The 19,712-nt window shown below is 34.8% G+C and overlaps 1 protein-coding gene across 4 annotated transcripts in view; it reads right to left on the reverse strand.

Moving 5' to 3' along the window:
• Positions 1-19,712, reverse strand: part of LOC126844346 (neurotrimin-like) — a 128,751-nt gene that overhangs the window by 18,106 nt on the left and 90,933 nt on the right. For all 4 annotated transcript variants that reach the window (XM_050582484.1, XM_050582482.1, XM_050582486.1 and 1 more), the window contains exon 2: positions 7,378-7,509. In XM_050582484.1, coding sequence (XP_050438441.1) covers positions 7,378-7,509 — 132 coding nt within the window. The remainder of the gene's footprint in view (positions 1-7,377; positions 7,510-19,712) is intronic.

Consider the following 19,712-nt stretch of genomic DNA (forward strand, 5'->3'; position numbering starts at 1 on the left):
ACAATATAAATCTGCATAGAGTCTCATTAAAAAGTTTTAATATTAATTCATTTTTTGGTGAAAACGAATAATTTAAAAAATCTAGGATTTTCTTTTTAAAGAAGGTAATGCATTATTCCAATCTAAATGTTTTGTCAAGCTATAGTTAAATTGTGACAATACATATACTTGTATTACTAATATAATTTATTTATGTGTGTTACTTATAGTTTTACCGAGAAAAATAAGTATTGTACTAGTATTGAAGATTGTGTATAAAATGGACCCAATCTATCAGGCTGTTATATCTAGTGAGTTTAACGTAATAGTATTTGGACGGTAGTTGTTATATATCAAATATGTGCATTCACATAAAATTCTAACGTTTAACTGGATAATATTGTGTTACAGTGTGGTTTTACGTATACGCATTGGTCTGTTATAGAAAAAACCTAGGATTTTCGCTTTGACGAAAATAAACCTTATTGAAACATTATGTTGATAAACCTATACAGCAAACTTTGTCACATCTAGACATAAACATTTAAGTATCTGATAAAATGTAGGTTTTGTTCAACGCATGTTTTTTTAATAGCGACGACAACGACCAACACGTCATGCAATACTGACTTTGTCTGTACTAAAGCTGAACAAAACTTAATAGTTAATCTTTATGAAAATATACGTGTAAACTGCAAGTTAACCCTTCATTACCAATTGTAGCAGAAATGCAACATGTTCATTACATCATTTTAGTTTGTTGGAAAAATACGTTTCATTTAGCATGACATGGCACCCTATAGTATTATTAGAGAAATTGCTTTCTACCAGATATTATAAACATAGTTTGTTTTTTATTATACTATACATTTTTTCCCAAATTCTTGATAATTTTATCTATATAAAAAACTGTACATCATAAAATTAAAATAATTGGTCATAGAATGGTTAAATCGAATAGATACTGCTATAACTAACATATCATATTTTTAGTATTGTATAATATTGTAAACACAAGTAAAGTAAAAAGGCATAAAGTAAAAAACGCGAAATTCCTAAATTTACTGGCCAAGGGAAAAATCTACAGATTTCAGTCCATTTTTGTGTGTACTGTTTTGCTGTATCAAAACGCCAGCAGTGGCGACAAAAAAAAATATCAGTCGCGAAAAATCTACAATCTATCTATCTACCATCTATACGGAAAATGAAAACGAATATTTCAACGTTTTGATGGATGCGTTTTTGATTCATCCGTTGGAGCGGTACGAAAGTATGCATAATAATTTGTATAATAACAGTGTTGGCATGCGCGTACCCGCTGTCTAACCGTTATATATTATATTATACATTATGCACAGTAATACCTATAAGAAACGGTCGTTTCTCTCAAAGCATGAAATATATGTCTGTATTTTCCCACAGGGTCGTCATCAAAAAAAAAAAAAAATTCTGTTTAACTCCACCGCACCGACGAAAGCTTCTATGCGCCAAGCCAACGCAAAATATATGAAAAAAAAAATGTTTTTATTATTTATACCGAAGACCGAGTGCGAATAGTATTTAGTACAGGCGTAATGTATTGCTATTGGACAAAAAAAATAATAATTTTCAATTGGAATCAAGAGCAAGAGGTTTTCCAAATGTCTTCGACGGTAATTTTTTTCAAATTATTTTTTTCCAAATGTCTTAGATGGTTATTTTTTTTCCATCTCCGCCAAGACATTTTGACGGATAATATGGCGCAGTCAAAGTACGCGAGGACGTGTCGTCCCTCATCGCGCGATGACGTTTTTCGTAATTGAACGGTCGGATTACCTCTGTGTATAATATATGGTGTAGACATCAACATTTAATTTCATGCTTATAATAAATTAAATATATAAATTCGTCAAAAAATGAACCGACATGCCTATAACGTTGCACTATTAATATTATAATCACGAGGAAATGGCGATATTGTCGGTTATTAACACTGTTGGAATACCATTGTATAACTAGGCTGACCGCTAATTAAACTATCATAGATGCCACGGTAACAGTTATAATCGAACCCGACAAAAAGGCTTACAGCCACACAGGACTACTGAATCACATAAATGGGGATGCGAATCTAAAAACTTTAAACAACCGTAAAATTGCCTGTCAATTCTAGTTTTACCCGTACTCTGAAACATGTAATCCAACATCAGTTTTTGAAAACAAATACAGATTTTTCAATATTTTTTATTCACGCATCGATTGAAGTACATTTTTAATAATCCAAATGTTTTATACTGTTCGAAATAGAAACATACGGTTTTGTAAAAAGTACATTTATGCGGTATAAAAGTTTTAAAAAAATGAAATATCAAAATATGTTCTGCGTTAAATTGAATTTTGTGTTATTATTGAAAATTGTCTATACAATGCGCCTTAAAAATTACTAGTGTAGAGGCCTCTTAAAAAACAGCTATATAAACATAATAGAACACCTAAAGTAACTGATGTGTGGCATCCTTTTAAAAAATACAAACGTGAGTGATCATATAGTGTAGACGCGAGACTTAGCAAGGTTTGATTATTATTCTGTATTAAATAAAAAAGTCCACATCACAAATGGCTTATACTATTTAAATAATAACTAATAAGCGTTCAAGTCCAGTATTATACATTAAACAATTATATTTTTCTTCCCCTTCATCGTTTAACGCAAGACGTAAAATAAATAACAATATAATAAAATGTTTAATAATCGACCGAAACTTTTTATTGTTATTATTATTATTATTATTTTTAGACAAACAATAATTTTGTTTTGCCGAACGAGTGGACTGATTTATAACCAACGTGGTATTAAATCCATAACTTCTCCAAAGTTCGTGAGTTAAAAGTTGACTTTTGGGGAGTTTTTTTTATAGGCATGCAATATATTTTTCTTTTCTATTTTGTTCACCTTTCGGCATTAGGTATATAATTTGTAAGAACGCGAGTGCTATGAATTGTGTATACCGGTTCAATTTTTAGATGACAGTCGCACAAGGTCTATTTGAAACGTATAATATAATAATATATTAGGTATAATTTGTAAGTATAAACAATAACGCACATCACTTGAGCATAGTATCAAACACACAATTGTAAGGCTGATTGATTATCTAAATTTATTTAATACACTGTCATTATAAACGCAGTAAAAATATTACAAAATGCTGTAAGTGAGTGCAAATTAAGGCTTAACGGAATGGTCGTGATTTTTTTGTTGCTTGACCTCTTGTTTGACGTCAACGGTAATGTATTCAGACAATCTTAATTAGATACCAGCATCGATTTGTCACAGACATTAATTATTGTCTAATTGATTGAAACCTAACGGAAATGAAAATAAACGCAAAGCCTCTAACTTGCATTTTATAAATGTCAACCCGACCTGTTTAGCATAATATACAGATTACAAACACAACACACACACAGTAGGTACAATATTTAAGCATATATATATATATATATATATACTTTCAACGACTATATCCCTTGTATAATGTTACGTTAATGTATATGCCGCCGAGGTACATTGTGCAAAAAGGTCTCGACGGGGACCGGTAAAACAAAAACAAAACAAAAAAAACTTAAAAGGCTAACATCCGTGTTACACATGTAGGTACATTATTATACAGTTGTTTTTGTATTACGGTTAACGCGACTATTGTATTGCGTTACACATATATTATGATACGGAGTCGAGTTGGAAAAATTAAGCTATAACATAAATGAAAAGAATTTTTTCATAAGACAGGTATTAGTATTATTATCAACACGGTATGTTATTGCAAAGGGGGTCGAGGGGACGCGATGAACTTTTATTGTTGTATACGACTGCTCTATTACTGTCTCTCTGTTATTATTATATTGTTTTTTTTTTTAATGGTATGATATACTCTCAATGCCCCGACAGCATTTGCAACCGGCAATTCCACAAAAAGCGCGAACGAAGTCAAAATTAGAATACAACATGTATGAAGTAGCTTTTTTAGTATTGTTAACATTATTATCGTCTGTTTTCTCTTGTGTATTACATCGGATAGCGTTTGCCAAACGGCATATAATATTGCGATTGAAACAACAACTGAGCCGCTTATAAAGTGAAATCCTCGAGCCGGGATTGCGCCGACACTATATATCTACAGTCGCGTACTTACACTTTAAAATAAACGTAAAATCGCAAAGCGGCGACGCATTAGGTAGGTACTGTAAAGTATATTCTATTAAAAAATATAACCGTTAGTGTTGTCCCTAATGGAGTTAAAGTACCACCAGTAGTGTCTGCGAGGCGGAAGCCGATGAGTCAGACGAAGGGCAAAAAAAAAAAAGCTAAGAAGTTAGTATATTTTACTCATCTGCCGTGCCGGTACGATTCCTTTGTACAATATAAAAGCTATTTACACGGTTGACGCGATACGATTTTACGGTAAATCTGGATTTTCAATTTAGTCATAATAAAATGGATTCGAGTACTAAGACTCTTAGGAAGATAAAACGTCAAGCTATAACACTATTGCGAAAACTCTATTGCTTACAATGGAGGACTAATAAAATTAATGCTTGAAAATAATCTCAGCGCTGGCAATGGACAGCGATGGACAAATTTAATTATACATTTTTTTTAATATTCTGGAATTTTTCAAAAAACTATACCACTAATGTGGCAGCGCTGGGTCTTCAAGACATGATGATATGATTATTATAATATGTAACCTTATTTTTCAACCAAATCTCTATAACAATGCTCCTGGGCTTTTACCGTCGTTACGCTTAAATTAATATTCAACAGATTACATTTTATAAGTTTCAATATTTTCATAATGGTTTAACGATTATAATGTAATTTTAAACTTTTTAGCTATTATAAATTGAATGTATAAAATCACACGTTTAATTAATGAGTTCACTTAAATGGCTGACCAATTCATTTGTATACAGTAAAAATCATAATATTAATGTTGGAAACCAAAAATAAAATCATCATCGAGTCGAATAGGATCAAAAAAAGCTGTTATTAGAATTTTATGAAATTAGTAGTAAATAAAATATATTAGTAAATAATCTTTATCTTTATTTTTTAAATTATTAATAGCTTCAACAGATTTCCCATTAATACTTTATTTTTCCAGGCCGCTACATTGATAACATTAAGTGGTAATTTGTTTCCTATTGTCATTTTAAAATAATATTATCGGGATGGAAAACATGTTTTTTATGTCCTCCAGACGATTATACTCGAATAAACTTACTTTTTCTCGGTTGGTTCTAAGTTTTGATGTGTTTCTCATTTTACTGGTATTTACAGTTAAAACGCATCAGTGGCGTTGAAGTGTGAAATCAAGCGACTGGCAAAAGGTTTTACGCATTTTGAGAAGGGAGATAAAACTCTATCCCTACATCCCGCATTGTTAAAAAAAAAAAATAACAACGGCACTACCTTAAAGCGTTTGCGAACAGAAAAAAAACTTAGCCGTCTTATATCATGCGAATGCTTCGAATATCAATGGGCCTCTTAAGTTTAATACGTTCGCACTCTAAACGCTTAATAAACATTAGCGTTGCAAGCGCCTCCGACGGTATTTTATGTGAAATTAAAAACAGTAAAAACTTTATTATTGTAAGTGTATACCACGTACCTAGGTGGTTTATATATTTATATGATTTTCCAGAGGCAATCTGGCGTACACAAACAATTTCTACTAATTGTGTTTCCATTAAGCTTTAAAAAATACATACTTTTTTTTTTGTTTCGGCCAAGTGTTGACAATATAATGATCGTAAAAAAAAAACGACCGACGAGCCAATTTATTATGGTCGATACAGTATTGTTATATTCAACGACCTAACCGTTTGTTATCATAATAATATTAAACTTTTCCGTTACCTACTTGCGACTTGAGAAGATCAAAGGTTATGTTTTATTCAATTTACGTTTTTTCTCGTCGTTATGAATAAAATCCGTTTTATGCAGAATACTTATGTTAATCTTCTATGTTCAAAGTCGAGTTAATGATGTTATATGGTTTTCTTATTCCAGTTTAGCATAAAATAATTGAGAACAGTAAGAGCTACTGTTCTCAATTATTACGAGTAGAGCACTCGTAATCTTTGTTGTTGTTATAATAATATAGGCTTGTACATTTTATACCGATTTTTTTTTTAACGCAATTTGTTTTAGGTATACCTACTTTATAGTTATGACGTAAATATATATATATATATTTTTTTTTATCATAAAACTTATATAAATCCCATAAAGTAATATGATCACCGCCTGTTTTAAAGTCGTAGCACGAGATTTTCCCAGTCTTCCTTACACGTAATAATCGCAAATTTTGAACTTTTCTAATTTTATCGATTTTTTCGGGTTTTATATTTTTATAAGAACCACGTGGACTTACACGGACCCGCCTAGAACCCACCATGAATAAATAAATGTATTTACGACGGTACGCTTTTTTTATTGCACTCTCCTGCACACTGTATACGATTATTATCGCCATCGTTAGTGTGTGTTTATAGCTATTGGCACAGTATCAATAACGTACGGGTAATTCCGCCCCTACAAATCACCGAGCCACCGTGTAACAACGTCTTAAATATATCAAACAAATAATTAAACGCCTCTGTCGGTTTGTACACACCATAATATTTTCATCGGTTCTCTTTGGGTCGCGGCCGGTAAGGAAATTTCGGTTTATTATTGAATCCTTGGCGTACGGCAACGATGTTAAGAGAAACAAAAATATAATAAAAATAAAACCTTTAAGTGAACGTCACTGCTAGCGCAATAATTTATATGAAATCCGTACATTCCGATAAATCATACATAGTTCTAACTCCCTCTCGGCCTATGCCGGCCTTTTATTTCTTTCTCAAATGTTTTACCCCGTTTTTTCGCAATATTTATATTTTTATTTTTTGTGCACAATGGCGGTGGTCACCGAAATGCGGTAAGTAACATTTCTTGGCTATGACCCCGCCTTCATTTTTTTTTTTTTTTTGGGCTCGCGTGCTCACTCGTTGGCCGGTCGCGGCTAATTTATTGCCGGCTACCGGCTTGTTCCCGTAGTTCCGATGGCTATATTTTTTTTTTTTTTTAATATTGTTGTACACCAAACGTTAAATATGCAAATCGTTACGTGCCGAGATTCAAACGCAGAACAAATTAAAAATTAAAAGCGCCCGGACGCGGTAAGTGGTTTTTTTCCTTATCCAAATGTGTCTTAAACACGAGCCGCGTAGCCGCCTCCTCCTCCTGTCCCGTACGCTACGGAATCACCGCGAGTACAGGTCCAAGGTTATTATTATTTGTAGGTACGTTTGTAGTTGAGTTTTTTTAAAGGGTTTTTTTTCAATTTATTGTCAAATCACACTTACCTATGTTGACGACGTCGCACGGTAACACGACGGTATCGTTGGTGACCACTCGGATTCTTTTGCCAGTGATACCGAACGAGGGCAGGTTTTCCGGTTCCGGAGTGGTGGTTGTGCGCCTCGGCGCTCCCAAAACTGTAAAACAAACAAAAGGAACTATTTAATAACAAGCGACCGGTATTTTAAAACCACATTTAGCTAAAACGAACACCGACGCCCGGTAATCGGGTCGGCGGCGAGGTCGTTTGAAAAGAAAAAAAGGAAAACGAGCCGAGACTTAGTATTTGCATTTAATTTGCTAATTATTATATCTACTACTACAATCAACGGACGGGTATTCAATCTTAGTCGCTGCTTGAACACAAGACGAAATGTGTCTGCCGGTTGGTACAGACTACAGACACGTAACGGATTACCGGGTAAAAACGAATAATAACGTCTACTAAATTTGTGTTGCAAACATTTCCTCGGCTTTTGAGTAATTAAAAACGAAATAATAATACCCGAGCACTACCTTCTTCTTCGGATTATTTTCTTTCTCCTCATTTGCCCATAGACGACGCTCATTGTACTTATACATAATAATATACTGTTACACCGTCCGACGATAAATCACAACGGCCTGTCACGGCGAGCCTATTTGGAAAGCATTTTGTTTCAACAAAATATACAGTATTGTTATATCTATTTCTTATACATAGCATGTACTGCCGAGCGCACACGCCCATTCACAAGCGCTGAGTGTATATTAATTGCTTAGGGAAAACGCTACTTTAGCCGTTTCTCGGTTGTTTTTAAAAAAAGTTGTTGCACTCGAGCAAAAAAAAAACAGAACTCATTATTGAGAAGAAAGAGTAGACATTCTTTATCAAATTTAATTTAACCAGCATAAACTCCACTTCTGCATCGAATTACGTGGACTTATTAACCCTAACAAAGGTAATTATTGTAATATTATAATGCACATACTAAAATCATAGCTATCTATTATATGTAGTGTGTGTAAAATGTAGTCATTAAGTAGTAAATTAATATTCTTTTAGGACGCTTCTAGGTATAACAAAGTGTATCAGTAGTCAGTGGATTGCATTATTCGATTTATTTTAATCTCGCGGGGGAATCGCGGTGTTATTGAATTGAAAAAGAAAATAATAATATATTCACCGTTCAGTAAATAAGTCGTTTGATGCGACTTAGTTGGTCCGAAAAGATACCTTTCTCGCGTGTGTGTTGGTGATTTCGGGTATGAATAACATAAAAGAACTATATCGCGACCACATATCGGCCTAGTGTTCGCGGGGGCCACCGTGTACCCGTAGTCCGGGTGTATAGTATTACAAATAAATGTGTATGGGGTGTACAAGTGGTGCGGTCGAAAAACATTGGAAACATTTTTATTTATCAGAAAATTGAATCCGCCGCATACCCCAATAACTAAATGCCGAGCAAAAGATTTATGAACGTATTCTCTCTCTGGCTCTTTGTCTTTCCATCTATTCCACGATAGTATTGCTATTGACCCAGAATGTAGTACACTGAGACAATATTGAAACGCGCACTATTGATGATAACCAAATACACATGGGACGGCCTCCGTCATATCAATATTGCAATCGAACAACAGCTGCTATTTCTCTCTCTGTTTTATTAGGTACCTCTCTCTATATCTCTCAATTTATCTCGGTTGTTTTTTTATTATAACAACGACATCTGTACCGAGGTATTCATGATTGGGTCGTCAACACAGCTATATGAAAACAGATAGCTCACTCGGCATGTAAACAAAAACCATGACGTCACGTGACTCAAAATGAAATCATTGTGGCCGCATATTCAAGCATAAAACTTCATAATAATATCACAGATTAGATAAAATAAATTATCTAATCTGTGACAATATAGTCATGAATCTTTTAAATATCTCCACAATAATTTACACTAATTGTTGCGGCTACACTGATATCATCGCGAGCCCCTAATCAGTATTTTTAAACATTTCCTTGGTTTTCAACCGAGTGAGCTATCTGTTTTCATATAGCATGTGCCATTAACACCAAGCATAGTCATACACATGGGAGCGCTACAGCTCGGTATTGTCTCTCTCGGTGATATCAATCATTGCGGCTCCTAGTATCTCGTGAAAATTGACTTACGCAAGACATGCTCGTATAACGGTTTGCACAACACGGTGTAGTTGTTGCAGGCACTTTGGACTTTTTCACCTCGCGATTAATTATATTTAACGGCCGGGCGAACGAAAAAACAACATCTCGGAGACGACGAGCAAAACTAAAATATATTGTAATAATAATAACAACAATAACGACGATAGTAATAATAACAATAAATAAAACAACGGATTATATGGCTGATGTACGGGCTGTATTGTGAAACTTGGAAAAGTAAATGAATAAATTTATGGGCCGGTGGTTGCATTGCGCGCGAGGAGCGGTCTTCCTCCTTGTCTCCGGTTTGCCGGACCGATAGCGAAAAGTTTTCGGTGAATATATTATAAAATATATATATATATATATATATATATATATAGGTATAGGTATAAATATATATACACACATAAGTTTTTTTTCTTGACAAAGAAGCTACCTACATAGTGATCTCTTTCGCGCGCTACCGTTGATCGATGGCGCTGGTAGCGGAACGATGGTCTTAAAGTTTTCTGGTCGCCAAAAATCGTTAAAGGTAAATTTATACACACCCGATGTGTACCACGGTAACCTCCCTCGATGAAACTCTCCGGCCTACCGATTAAACAGCGATTTTCCCAGAGCCTATACAGCTATAGCGGCGGTGACTGTGGTTCCCATTCAGTACGCACAGATGTGTGTTACTTATTATTTGTAGTACTTAAGCAGTTTACCAATAATTATTATCATCCATATACGCGGTTGCGGTCGCCTTCCGCTGTCGAGTTGTTTACAACACGATGATGACTTACGAGAAAAGTACTCTAATGATAATGCAACGGTAAGATTATAAACAATCGTTGCCAACCGAGAGTAACAACATTAAAACAAACAGAAGTTGTGCATTGACCGTTATTGAAATAACGTATTGAATCCTTAAAAAAACGGTCAAAATCCCAACTGTGACTTTAGTGCACTTTATAAATATTAGTAGGTTTTATTCATATATTATGTAAAATTCATATACAATTGGTTTTTATAATAGGCTATAATATAACTAGTTAAAAAAAAAGTGAACACAATAAAATTACTACACAATTTAAATAGGTCTACTTTCTTGAGCAATACACTCAATAACAGACTTTAAGAACCATCTTAACATGTATACTACATTGTATAGTATTTAATAATTATTATTATAGTAAATATTTACAATTTTAGGCTCATCTGAAATATAATTGAACATTGTTGCGGTGATTTCCTATTGCAGAAATGCTGAAATATTTAAGTAAAAAGGTACATTTCACTTACATACTATACAATTAAATTACTCGTGTACTCATGTACTTAGGGTAATAATATGATTAAAAGGTTTTACCGTATTTTTTTTCCTGCGCCGCTCATCTGTCAAGTAAATATGTAATAAATGATTAATAATGTTCAAGTATCTGAGAAGCCTGCAGAATATTTCCACGAATTTCTAATTAATTGGGCTGGTTCACTTTTAAAATTAAAGTCTGTTAAAAGTTTTTTTTAATTTATGATAACAGAAACTGTTTGGTGTATTTGATTAGTTTAAATTTTCGGAATTTTTTTTTTCACATCCGTCTGCCATGGTTTGTTTATTGTAGTTATTTTCAGAGTCGAGTATACGTATATAATACGTATCATGTATAAACATAATAATCATAATAAGAACCGGCTAATGGCAAACATTGTCTTTACGGTGCGCGCAGAAAGGAAATGATGCTTATAAATTTGAAAAAAATAAAAATAAAAATGGGGTCTGTCTTGAGCAGGTTACTGCCAGAACCCTATAGTGAGGTCGGTGTTATGGTCGTTTTTTAGCAATAATTTTTGACTTCCCTTCTCTTGCCCCTCCAACGTGCTTCCAAATTTTACCGACTGGAAAAGCGCGTGCCTGTCGCCGGTAACCCCTCGAGCTATATCCTCGGTTAGGAGAAAAATAAGAATAATATAAAACAAACCAACGCAAAAATTCGAAGACGGAAGTCATAAGAACAAAACTGGTAGCATTAGCCCGTTTCGCCGTGATTAATACAATATATAGTAAACCGGTCTCCGAGGCGATTATTTTTTCGGTGCACTTCCTTGCCGTTTTTTTTTATGACCGAATCGTACGTATCCGATCTTTGTTGCTTTTGTTTTTTTGGGGAGGGGGTGAGGAACCAATAAAGTTGAACGTACTTAATGGTTTTAAATTTTGACGTGTAATGTTTGAACGTTTGGCTTTTATTATCACATTGTTATTATTTATATTCTAACGTCTTAACTATATACATAACCTAACCTGACCCCCGTGTAAGCCCGCCAGTCTTGTAAATACGGTAGTAAAAACAAAAACAAAAATTAAAAAACAGTCGTTTGTCTCAAATGGATTTTGTTTTAAAAGTTTGGCACGTTTCCACAATTGGCATGGAATCAGTGTTCAATAAAGCTACTATTGTAAATACCACTCTCGTTTTGCTCACTTATTATTGCTCTATTAAGTTGAAAAAACATCGATATGTTCGTACTTCACGAAAAAACTAAGTTTTGAGGTATATTTTTTTAAGTGTTTTCTTTTTTTTATATTTAAAAATATCCAACTAAGTAAATTTGTATATTGATGTTAGTTTAAAGTGAGTATTCAAATTAAATACAACTACAACTTGTTGTTGCAGTGTAAATTACGAAGACAATATCAAACAACTTAGATGAATCATGTACGACCGAGATGGATATTTAATAATGCTGCTAGGTTATATTTTAATGTGTTATTCCTCAGACAATTGCAATGCCATATCAATAAACGCCTATTCTCGTTTTTCGACCACAGAAAATACTGCAACATTTATTGAAACAATTATAATTCCTGTTTATGGCCTGTATAACCGTAAAAAATTGTTCCGTCGTCCAATTGAACTAATGCGTTGTGCAGTAGTTAATAATAATCAAACTTATTTTAGAGCAGCGGATTAGGTATACCTACGCTTTATAAGTATCATTATAGCAAAGGGCACAAGGGACGGACAAAGAAGCATAGGCCGTTACCGTTTTGTTCGATGCAACGATAGGAGAGTATATTATAATAATAATTGTTAAATATTTAAAGGCGTGTAAGTAGGTCGTTAGTTTCGACTACGGTGGTCATCACTTATGTAATGTTTTTAATGCATCCCACAGAGATAACAAACAGATGAGCTTTATTTCCATTACAAACGCTGGTTACAAAATGACACAAGGGACTTAATTTGTATTTACAACTTATCTAGGGAATAACATATATTTTGTGTACTTAATAGATTATTATAAAACTTCTAGTGGGTCTGGTGTTCATATATTCACTATGTATTAGGTATGATCGATCGCGTTTTCGTTGTCTTCACTTGAACGAGTTGGAAGAAAAGTACTTTTTTCCCTCGGGCAAATTCAATAAAAAAAAGCGCGTTATTGTTTGCTTGAGCGTTTTGAGTTTTTCAGGCGGTGTCAACGATAACATTCAGTTAGTCAATGGGAATTTGGAATAATTGACTAAACTCTTAAAACCCACCAAGTGAGCATAAACATATATTTCCCTTTTGTCTTACATAAATTCGCCTACTACCAAACCGATTGTCGAACAGTCAACTGAAAGTTTTTCGTGTAAGATAACAAACGAAAAAACAGCAAGACAAAAAGACAATAATACTACTCTAATTGTTCTGCAAAAAATATAAGGTCAGAGCACTGGGTTAGTAGACAGTAGTATAATAATATGGACTTATTGTTTTCATGATTCGTTATTAATTATTTTCTAAAGTAATGCATTTTTGAATATATATATGTAAGTAAAAGCCCATTTTACTAACTTTTGCACCAAAATGTAGATAACTTTTTACAAACGTCTTCTCACGAAAAACAATTGTTTTTATAATAATGGATTTATCTGGTTTTTGTCCCAAGGCCTTCAATTATTTAATGTCATCCAACTTTTTATAAATAACAAAGTCACTTTCGGTTAAAGGTATTTTAATAGAATTATTATTGTATGAGTTATGTGTCCCATGGACTAATTTCACTATACGAATTTTAGCCTTAAGGGAATAACCTACTCTCTGACGGCATAGTTATAATTGGGTTGGTTTTAAAAGTCATCAAAATTGCAATATTCGCTTGTTGTCTGTTTTAACTCTTTGTACCGGAATTTCAGAGTTAAATTCTTACATTTTTGGCTATACTCTTGCAATCAAAAACCAGCTCGTTACATTATTCGGGAGCGGAACGCTTTAGTTGTTAATTGATTATTATTTACTGGATAAACCAATTTGGCGGGTATATAAATGTGTAATCTCTAACGGACGAGATTTGCTTAACTGAAGTCGGTTTATTGCAGTATCGAAAACCGTTAGTATTTTTATGATAACAAGTGTAGAGCCCGCGCTCCGGCTTAATGTCTTGGACGGGCACGTGAAAACAAAGCGCCAGGCGAAACGGTCGTTTGAATGAATATTAAACACGGCTATTATAACAGTCGTTCGTTGTAATAATGTATGGAAATAAAAATTAAAACCCTGGAAGTAATAATGACTGTCGAAGCGTGCACGTTTGGCGGTATGGCCTACGCCGTTTCCCGAGTCAATGAGCATGTGTGCAATGTACCGAGTAGGTAAAAAGAAGACGAAGTGTCTAATTAAAATAACCGACTTGGGTGATTATACGAGGGTAGGTTAGATACGTTTTCAGTTGTTGCGGTTTTAAAGACATTACGGTATGATAAGTTGGTTGTTACCAATCTGCGATTGTTTTTTTTGCATTGAAATATTAATAAAAAAAAAAAAACAAAAGTAATTGTTTAATGTACATGTCTGAGTGATAAAATAAACTTATTGTATGGTACAAAGTTCGATTACAGTAATAATATTGTATAATAATGTATACTAGTAATATTTTATGGCACATAATTCTTCGGCTATAGCGAAACGTGTACAGATGCATTTGTTTTCGCATTTTTCTCATTGCAATATTTTATACATATTACAATATTTAACTATGCATATGCAAAACAATACAATAAATCCCGGTGGGTCCATTATGGAAATTTCGCGACAGAAGGGACATTACCTGCAGGCATGAGTGGAGCGTAAAAGAAAAATCTACGACATCTAAAGCCAGCAAAAGAATAATGTCGTATAAACGCTTGTAAACACTACTTTTATTATAAATAAATATATTTTTGTTTCTTCCATATAAATAGACTTCTGACCGAAAACACGTTAAGACTGGTTAAGGTTAATATGGTACCTATCCGATCAGACAAGCCAAAAACAAAACTGCAACTGTACAACAGGATTGAATGCAAGCCCTTTCGGCGTCAAATAACCTTAGTATATTTCATGAACCAACTTACACTTAATGTAAACACACTGCGTTGCTTTTTTAACCAAAATCTTTTACCCCTCACTCCCTATCTACAAGCCCACACACACCGCAAACGTTGTTGTTTTTGTGAAATTTACTTTAGACTTTTATTTGTACGGTTACCTCCTCCCCCAGTCTAAGTATACTTGTGAGTTTTGGTAATCATTGCTTATGTTTCTTAGGTTTTAGTTTACATACATTCAGCTTAAAATATAGGACGGGAGGGAAGGTGAAGTGTAATATTAAGTTTACCCGCGCAAAATACTCAACCGTACTTCACTAAAACTTTAATAACTTCAAAAGTAATTCGTTCATAACTAGCTGGTTATCTAAATTTTAAGTAAATGAACTGACTACTTTAAGTAACAAGTCAATTTAATACAGGCGTTGCTATTTAGATTTCAAGAGCTGCGATAGCATCTGAAAATACTAAAAAATATCAAAAATTGAATACTGTCTAATATTGTAAAATAACATAAACTATACTACAGTGTTATGGATACGCGGTTATGAACATCCACGAAAAAGATAAAACGACTGTTTAACACGGGGTACCGTATAGGCATACAAGCTAGCATCAGTGCACCGTTGTCCAAGATTGTAGACACACACTTCGGTCGGGAACCACTAGAAGACATGCGATTACTTGTGTCTTTCAAACATTATTATAGAATTATTTATAATTCCTTTTGTACGTTTTAAATTCGATCTAGAATACTTTTTGCACAATTGTATTGGCATTGGCGAGCACGCAAGTTTTTTGGTCATGCCATTAAAAAACCCGAGCGCATACACAGGCGACGAAGTGTACATAATGTAATTGATTTTATCGAAAACGGTCTTTCTTATTTTGCATTGTAACTTTTGTAGTAATTACAATTATTGAACTATTTAAGCTACTGGACCGGATAAAACAAATCGAGCGACTGTACAGACGCCGGGAGTAAGTCGGACGACACCATTCGAATACCTTATTTTTTGTTTGTATCCATTAAAAAAAATCTAGCAACGTTTAATTATTTCGGTTCGTTTTAAACAAACTTTTCTGCTCTCACTGTAGCTGTTTTTTTTTATACACGAAAATCCTTTAAGTCACTCGAACGTTTGTGCAGTAATACTTAATATGGAAACCACAAACATACTCACTCGTCGACGATTGGGCAAATATAATAATATGATAACCGTATCCAGAAAACGCGCTTTCGACGACCTCTCGTCTCATTTTATCGATATTTGTCTGCCGCCAAAACACAGTTACGAGGATAGTTTTCCTTCGACAAAACCAACCCTCTTGTTGGTCGCGAAATAACACATAGATGACATTAGGTTTTTAGTGAAGTCCGTGCGAATCAAATGACAACGTTTTTCGTTTTCGGCTTTCGAGTCTATTGCAGGAGCCGTCCCGGGATTGCTCGTTTTGTCTTAAACTAACAACGATGATAATAATAATAATAATAATAATAATAATAACACAACACCCGCCACTGCCGACAACAATACGGGTAATGAGATTTCGCCCGGCTCGTTGATTTTATCTAATTTATGTTATTATATTATACTCGGTTGCGTCGCCTGTCGAGTTGTTAACCATCTTGTCGGCACAATCCGCGCCTTTCATTGCGTGCTTTAACGCGACCGTACTTATTAAACACACTTAAGCACGACAATTGTTTTCACACGTTTCCCGGTTAGTCCCCGAGGCGACATATTCTCTTAGCTAAACATCACCTGAGGCCCGCCGCCACCCGCCTAACCGTATTTCACTTTGCACGTCGAGTCTTTGTCCTTTGTCCGTTATAATAATAATATCATTCGTAGGTAAAAAGAACAAATCATTTGCCAAACCGTTGCAAACCATCGGCAGACTTGTCCGACAACCATGAAAATTTGTCAGTTTGCTGAGATCCCATCCCCTCGGCGATGACTATATACTTTGAATTCAAATTAGATTATTAATGCAACGCTATGATTTTCCTATGGGAAAATTCGGATTTTTGAGTAAAAAACCGAAATGCAATTCAGCACTATTCCGAGTGTTCGGTTAGCTGCTGATTTTGTGATTGGTAAGAATTCAGAGAAGGATAAAATCGAGTGCGTACTGTGATTTCCTTTTTATTATTATTATTATTATTCAAATGTCGTTCAATATATAATAATGCTATGGGACTCGTTTGTGGTTTGTCTGTAGTGTCTTCGGAGCAAAGTCGCTCGTTGCATATAGAATACTTAATAATATATATATTATTTTATTTGCGTTTAGCGCGAACTCGTTATCTCCGAAGGACATCTATGTAGATATATATATATAATATTTTCATACGAGCTTTGAAAAATATATCGTGTTAAAAATTGGTGGCAAGACATGACTGCAGTAGTATTCTGTGTGGGCGAAATTCGCCGTTATAAATACACACGGTAGGAAGTATAACGTCGTCACGTTTGCTGTGAAAAAGGGAGAAAAATCATTTTCCAATTGAAATTTTAGTTAAGGCTAGTGGAACCATTTTTTTTTTTTTTTGCCGCCTGTGGTCTGAAAGGCAATAAACTCGGTAATACGGTTTGGCCCTTACAAAAGGCAGACAGGACCGGGCGAATAGAGAGAATGATTGTATAGAAAGTGGCGGCACACACCACAGAAAAGGGGCCGCCGCTTATAGCGAAACCGAAATGTAATTACGGGATAAGATTTTTGGAAGTCGGGATTATTATTATGCATTGATAAGAAGGCTAGCTTTCCTATAGGGCAGGACTCGCATGCGGAAATGTAATAACATAATCCCCTGCGCCAACTATCTCACCGCTATAGAGAGCATTTCCGTGTGTGAGTGGGCGCGGAAAATGAAATAAACTTGGATTTACTTACTAACGGAAAGAATACGAATACACATATTAAACGACACGGGGGTTTTGCGTATAAAAGGTCTGAGGTCTCCTCGCTGCACGGCTCTATCCACGGCGAGGGCGTGTTCGGATCGTGACGGGGTTGCATATATCCGGTACGTGGCAAGAAGTGTTTTTGAAGTAAAGGGAGGCCGACAAATTTGATTACTATACATAACAATGTGCCGACTCGATACACTGTTCGGCGACGGCCGCTGTTATTCAAAGTCCCATGAAGCCCCTTTGGAAATAAAAAAACTAATTTGCTTTCTAAAAAGTATTTAACAACAGGCGGAATATACGGGTTTCTTTTACCCGCAATAACAATATAGCTACTCTGACCGGTATTTCGCTGAGCCCACTGGTTTAGATTTTTCAATGCCGATCGCTGTCGTTGTACGTTTTTTGTGTGTAACGGTTAAAAAAGCTGATGAAGTCACTCCACACTAGTGTTGAAATTTAAGTAGAATACAGGTCTTGGTTGGCGCAGACGGTTTTTATTTTCAATTTACTTAAGAGTCTCAGTATAATATATACTAAATAGTAGTGCTGTATTTTTAATGAGTCAGTTCTAATTCTTCGGACAGTACCACACCACGCGGAACTCACAAATATAATTTACATGGAAATCATACGGATCACAATAGTACACATGTATGAAAATAATAAACGTATTAAAAAGAACGAAGTTACTATTAATTTATTTTTCTTGTACAATCTCTGTCGGACAATCCGGTACCGCTTTTGAAGATATTATAAATATGATTTTCTTCGGCAAGTCGGATGTTTAAAGTCCAGCTCGCTCACAGGTGGGCCCTGTCGGCCTCTGCCTGAGTTCTATTATAGATTTCTCATTGTAACATACCGCCGTGTCTTGCAGTCGATACACGCAGATAATAATATATAACACACGAAAATATGTTTATAAGTTAAAATGTGTTTTACGGTTAATATTTTTGTTATTATTATTATTATTTTTTTTTACCGACCGAGAAAATATAAAATGATAAACACGAATTGTCTACATTACCGCAGTCCCCTGTGAATATCATAATAATATTATAACGCACGGAAACCGGCGGTAATACGCATACGAGACATCAACAGGACCGTTTTCGGATGGAATACGTCGTGGGGGCTCACCTGTACATAAATCAGTACCCATAACGTTCGGCGTGCACACCGCAGGAGGGCGCTTGGTTGTTTTTTTTTATAAATTTTTTTTTATATTTATATACAGGAGCTATTAATCAAAACGGTAGACCGAGGCGTATCTTGCACCAAAGAACGTATGTGTTTGTGAATATTATTATAATATATGTAATATTTTTTTCTTCTTAAACCGACCTACCCCGACGCCCAACCTGTGACCGGACGAAACTGATTACCGAACCAACGGGAGAGGTGGACGTCGTGATAATATTATGGGGGAAGACACATACACACACATACACACAGGAGAGATGACAAATTGCCAGTAGGGTCAGATCATAAGAAAACTGTTGGGTAATAATGACTGTTCGGCCGAGTCACAATAGCAATGATAATACCGCGAGTACAGCATATAATATTATATTATTGTTACCACATAGCGGTCGTCCTCTACGGCAGCCAATGTGACAACGACGTCTACCGTGTGTTAATGATGTGTATACTGTAGCGCGTTTGTTGTCTCCCTTAGATTACACCACACATACAAACGCGGATACCTATACAGGTGAAAAAAAATGTAACCGTTAAGAAACTCCCCGGAGGTACGGTAGAAAATATTTTGACGGATGAAACCTAACACGGGCGGGGTCTCTACTGCACAATCGACACACTGTGTAGAAACATGATCTACAACAAGCTTGTGTAATGATCTACGATTAGATAAATCATGTTCTTCCCTTTTAACAATGAGCACTCCTAACA

Source organism: Adelges cooleyi, unplaced genomic scaffold (genome assembly GCF_023614345.1).
Source record: "Adelges cooleyi isolate 19-005CV unplaced genomic scaffold, UGA_ACOO_1.1 ACOO_flye_CR_arks_rails_tigmint_CR_PRNA_651, whole genome shotgun sequence".
In the NCBI taxonomy this organism is placed as follows: domain Eukaryota; kingdom Metazoa; phylum Arthropoda; class Insecta; order Hemiptera; family Adelgidae; genus Adelges; species Adelges cooleyi.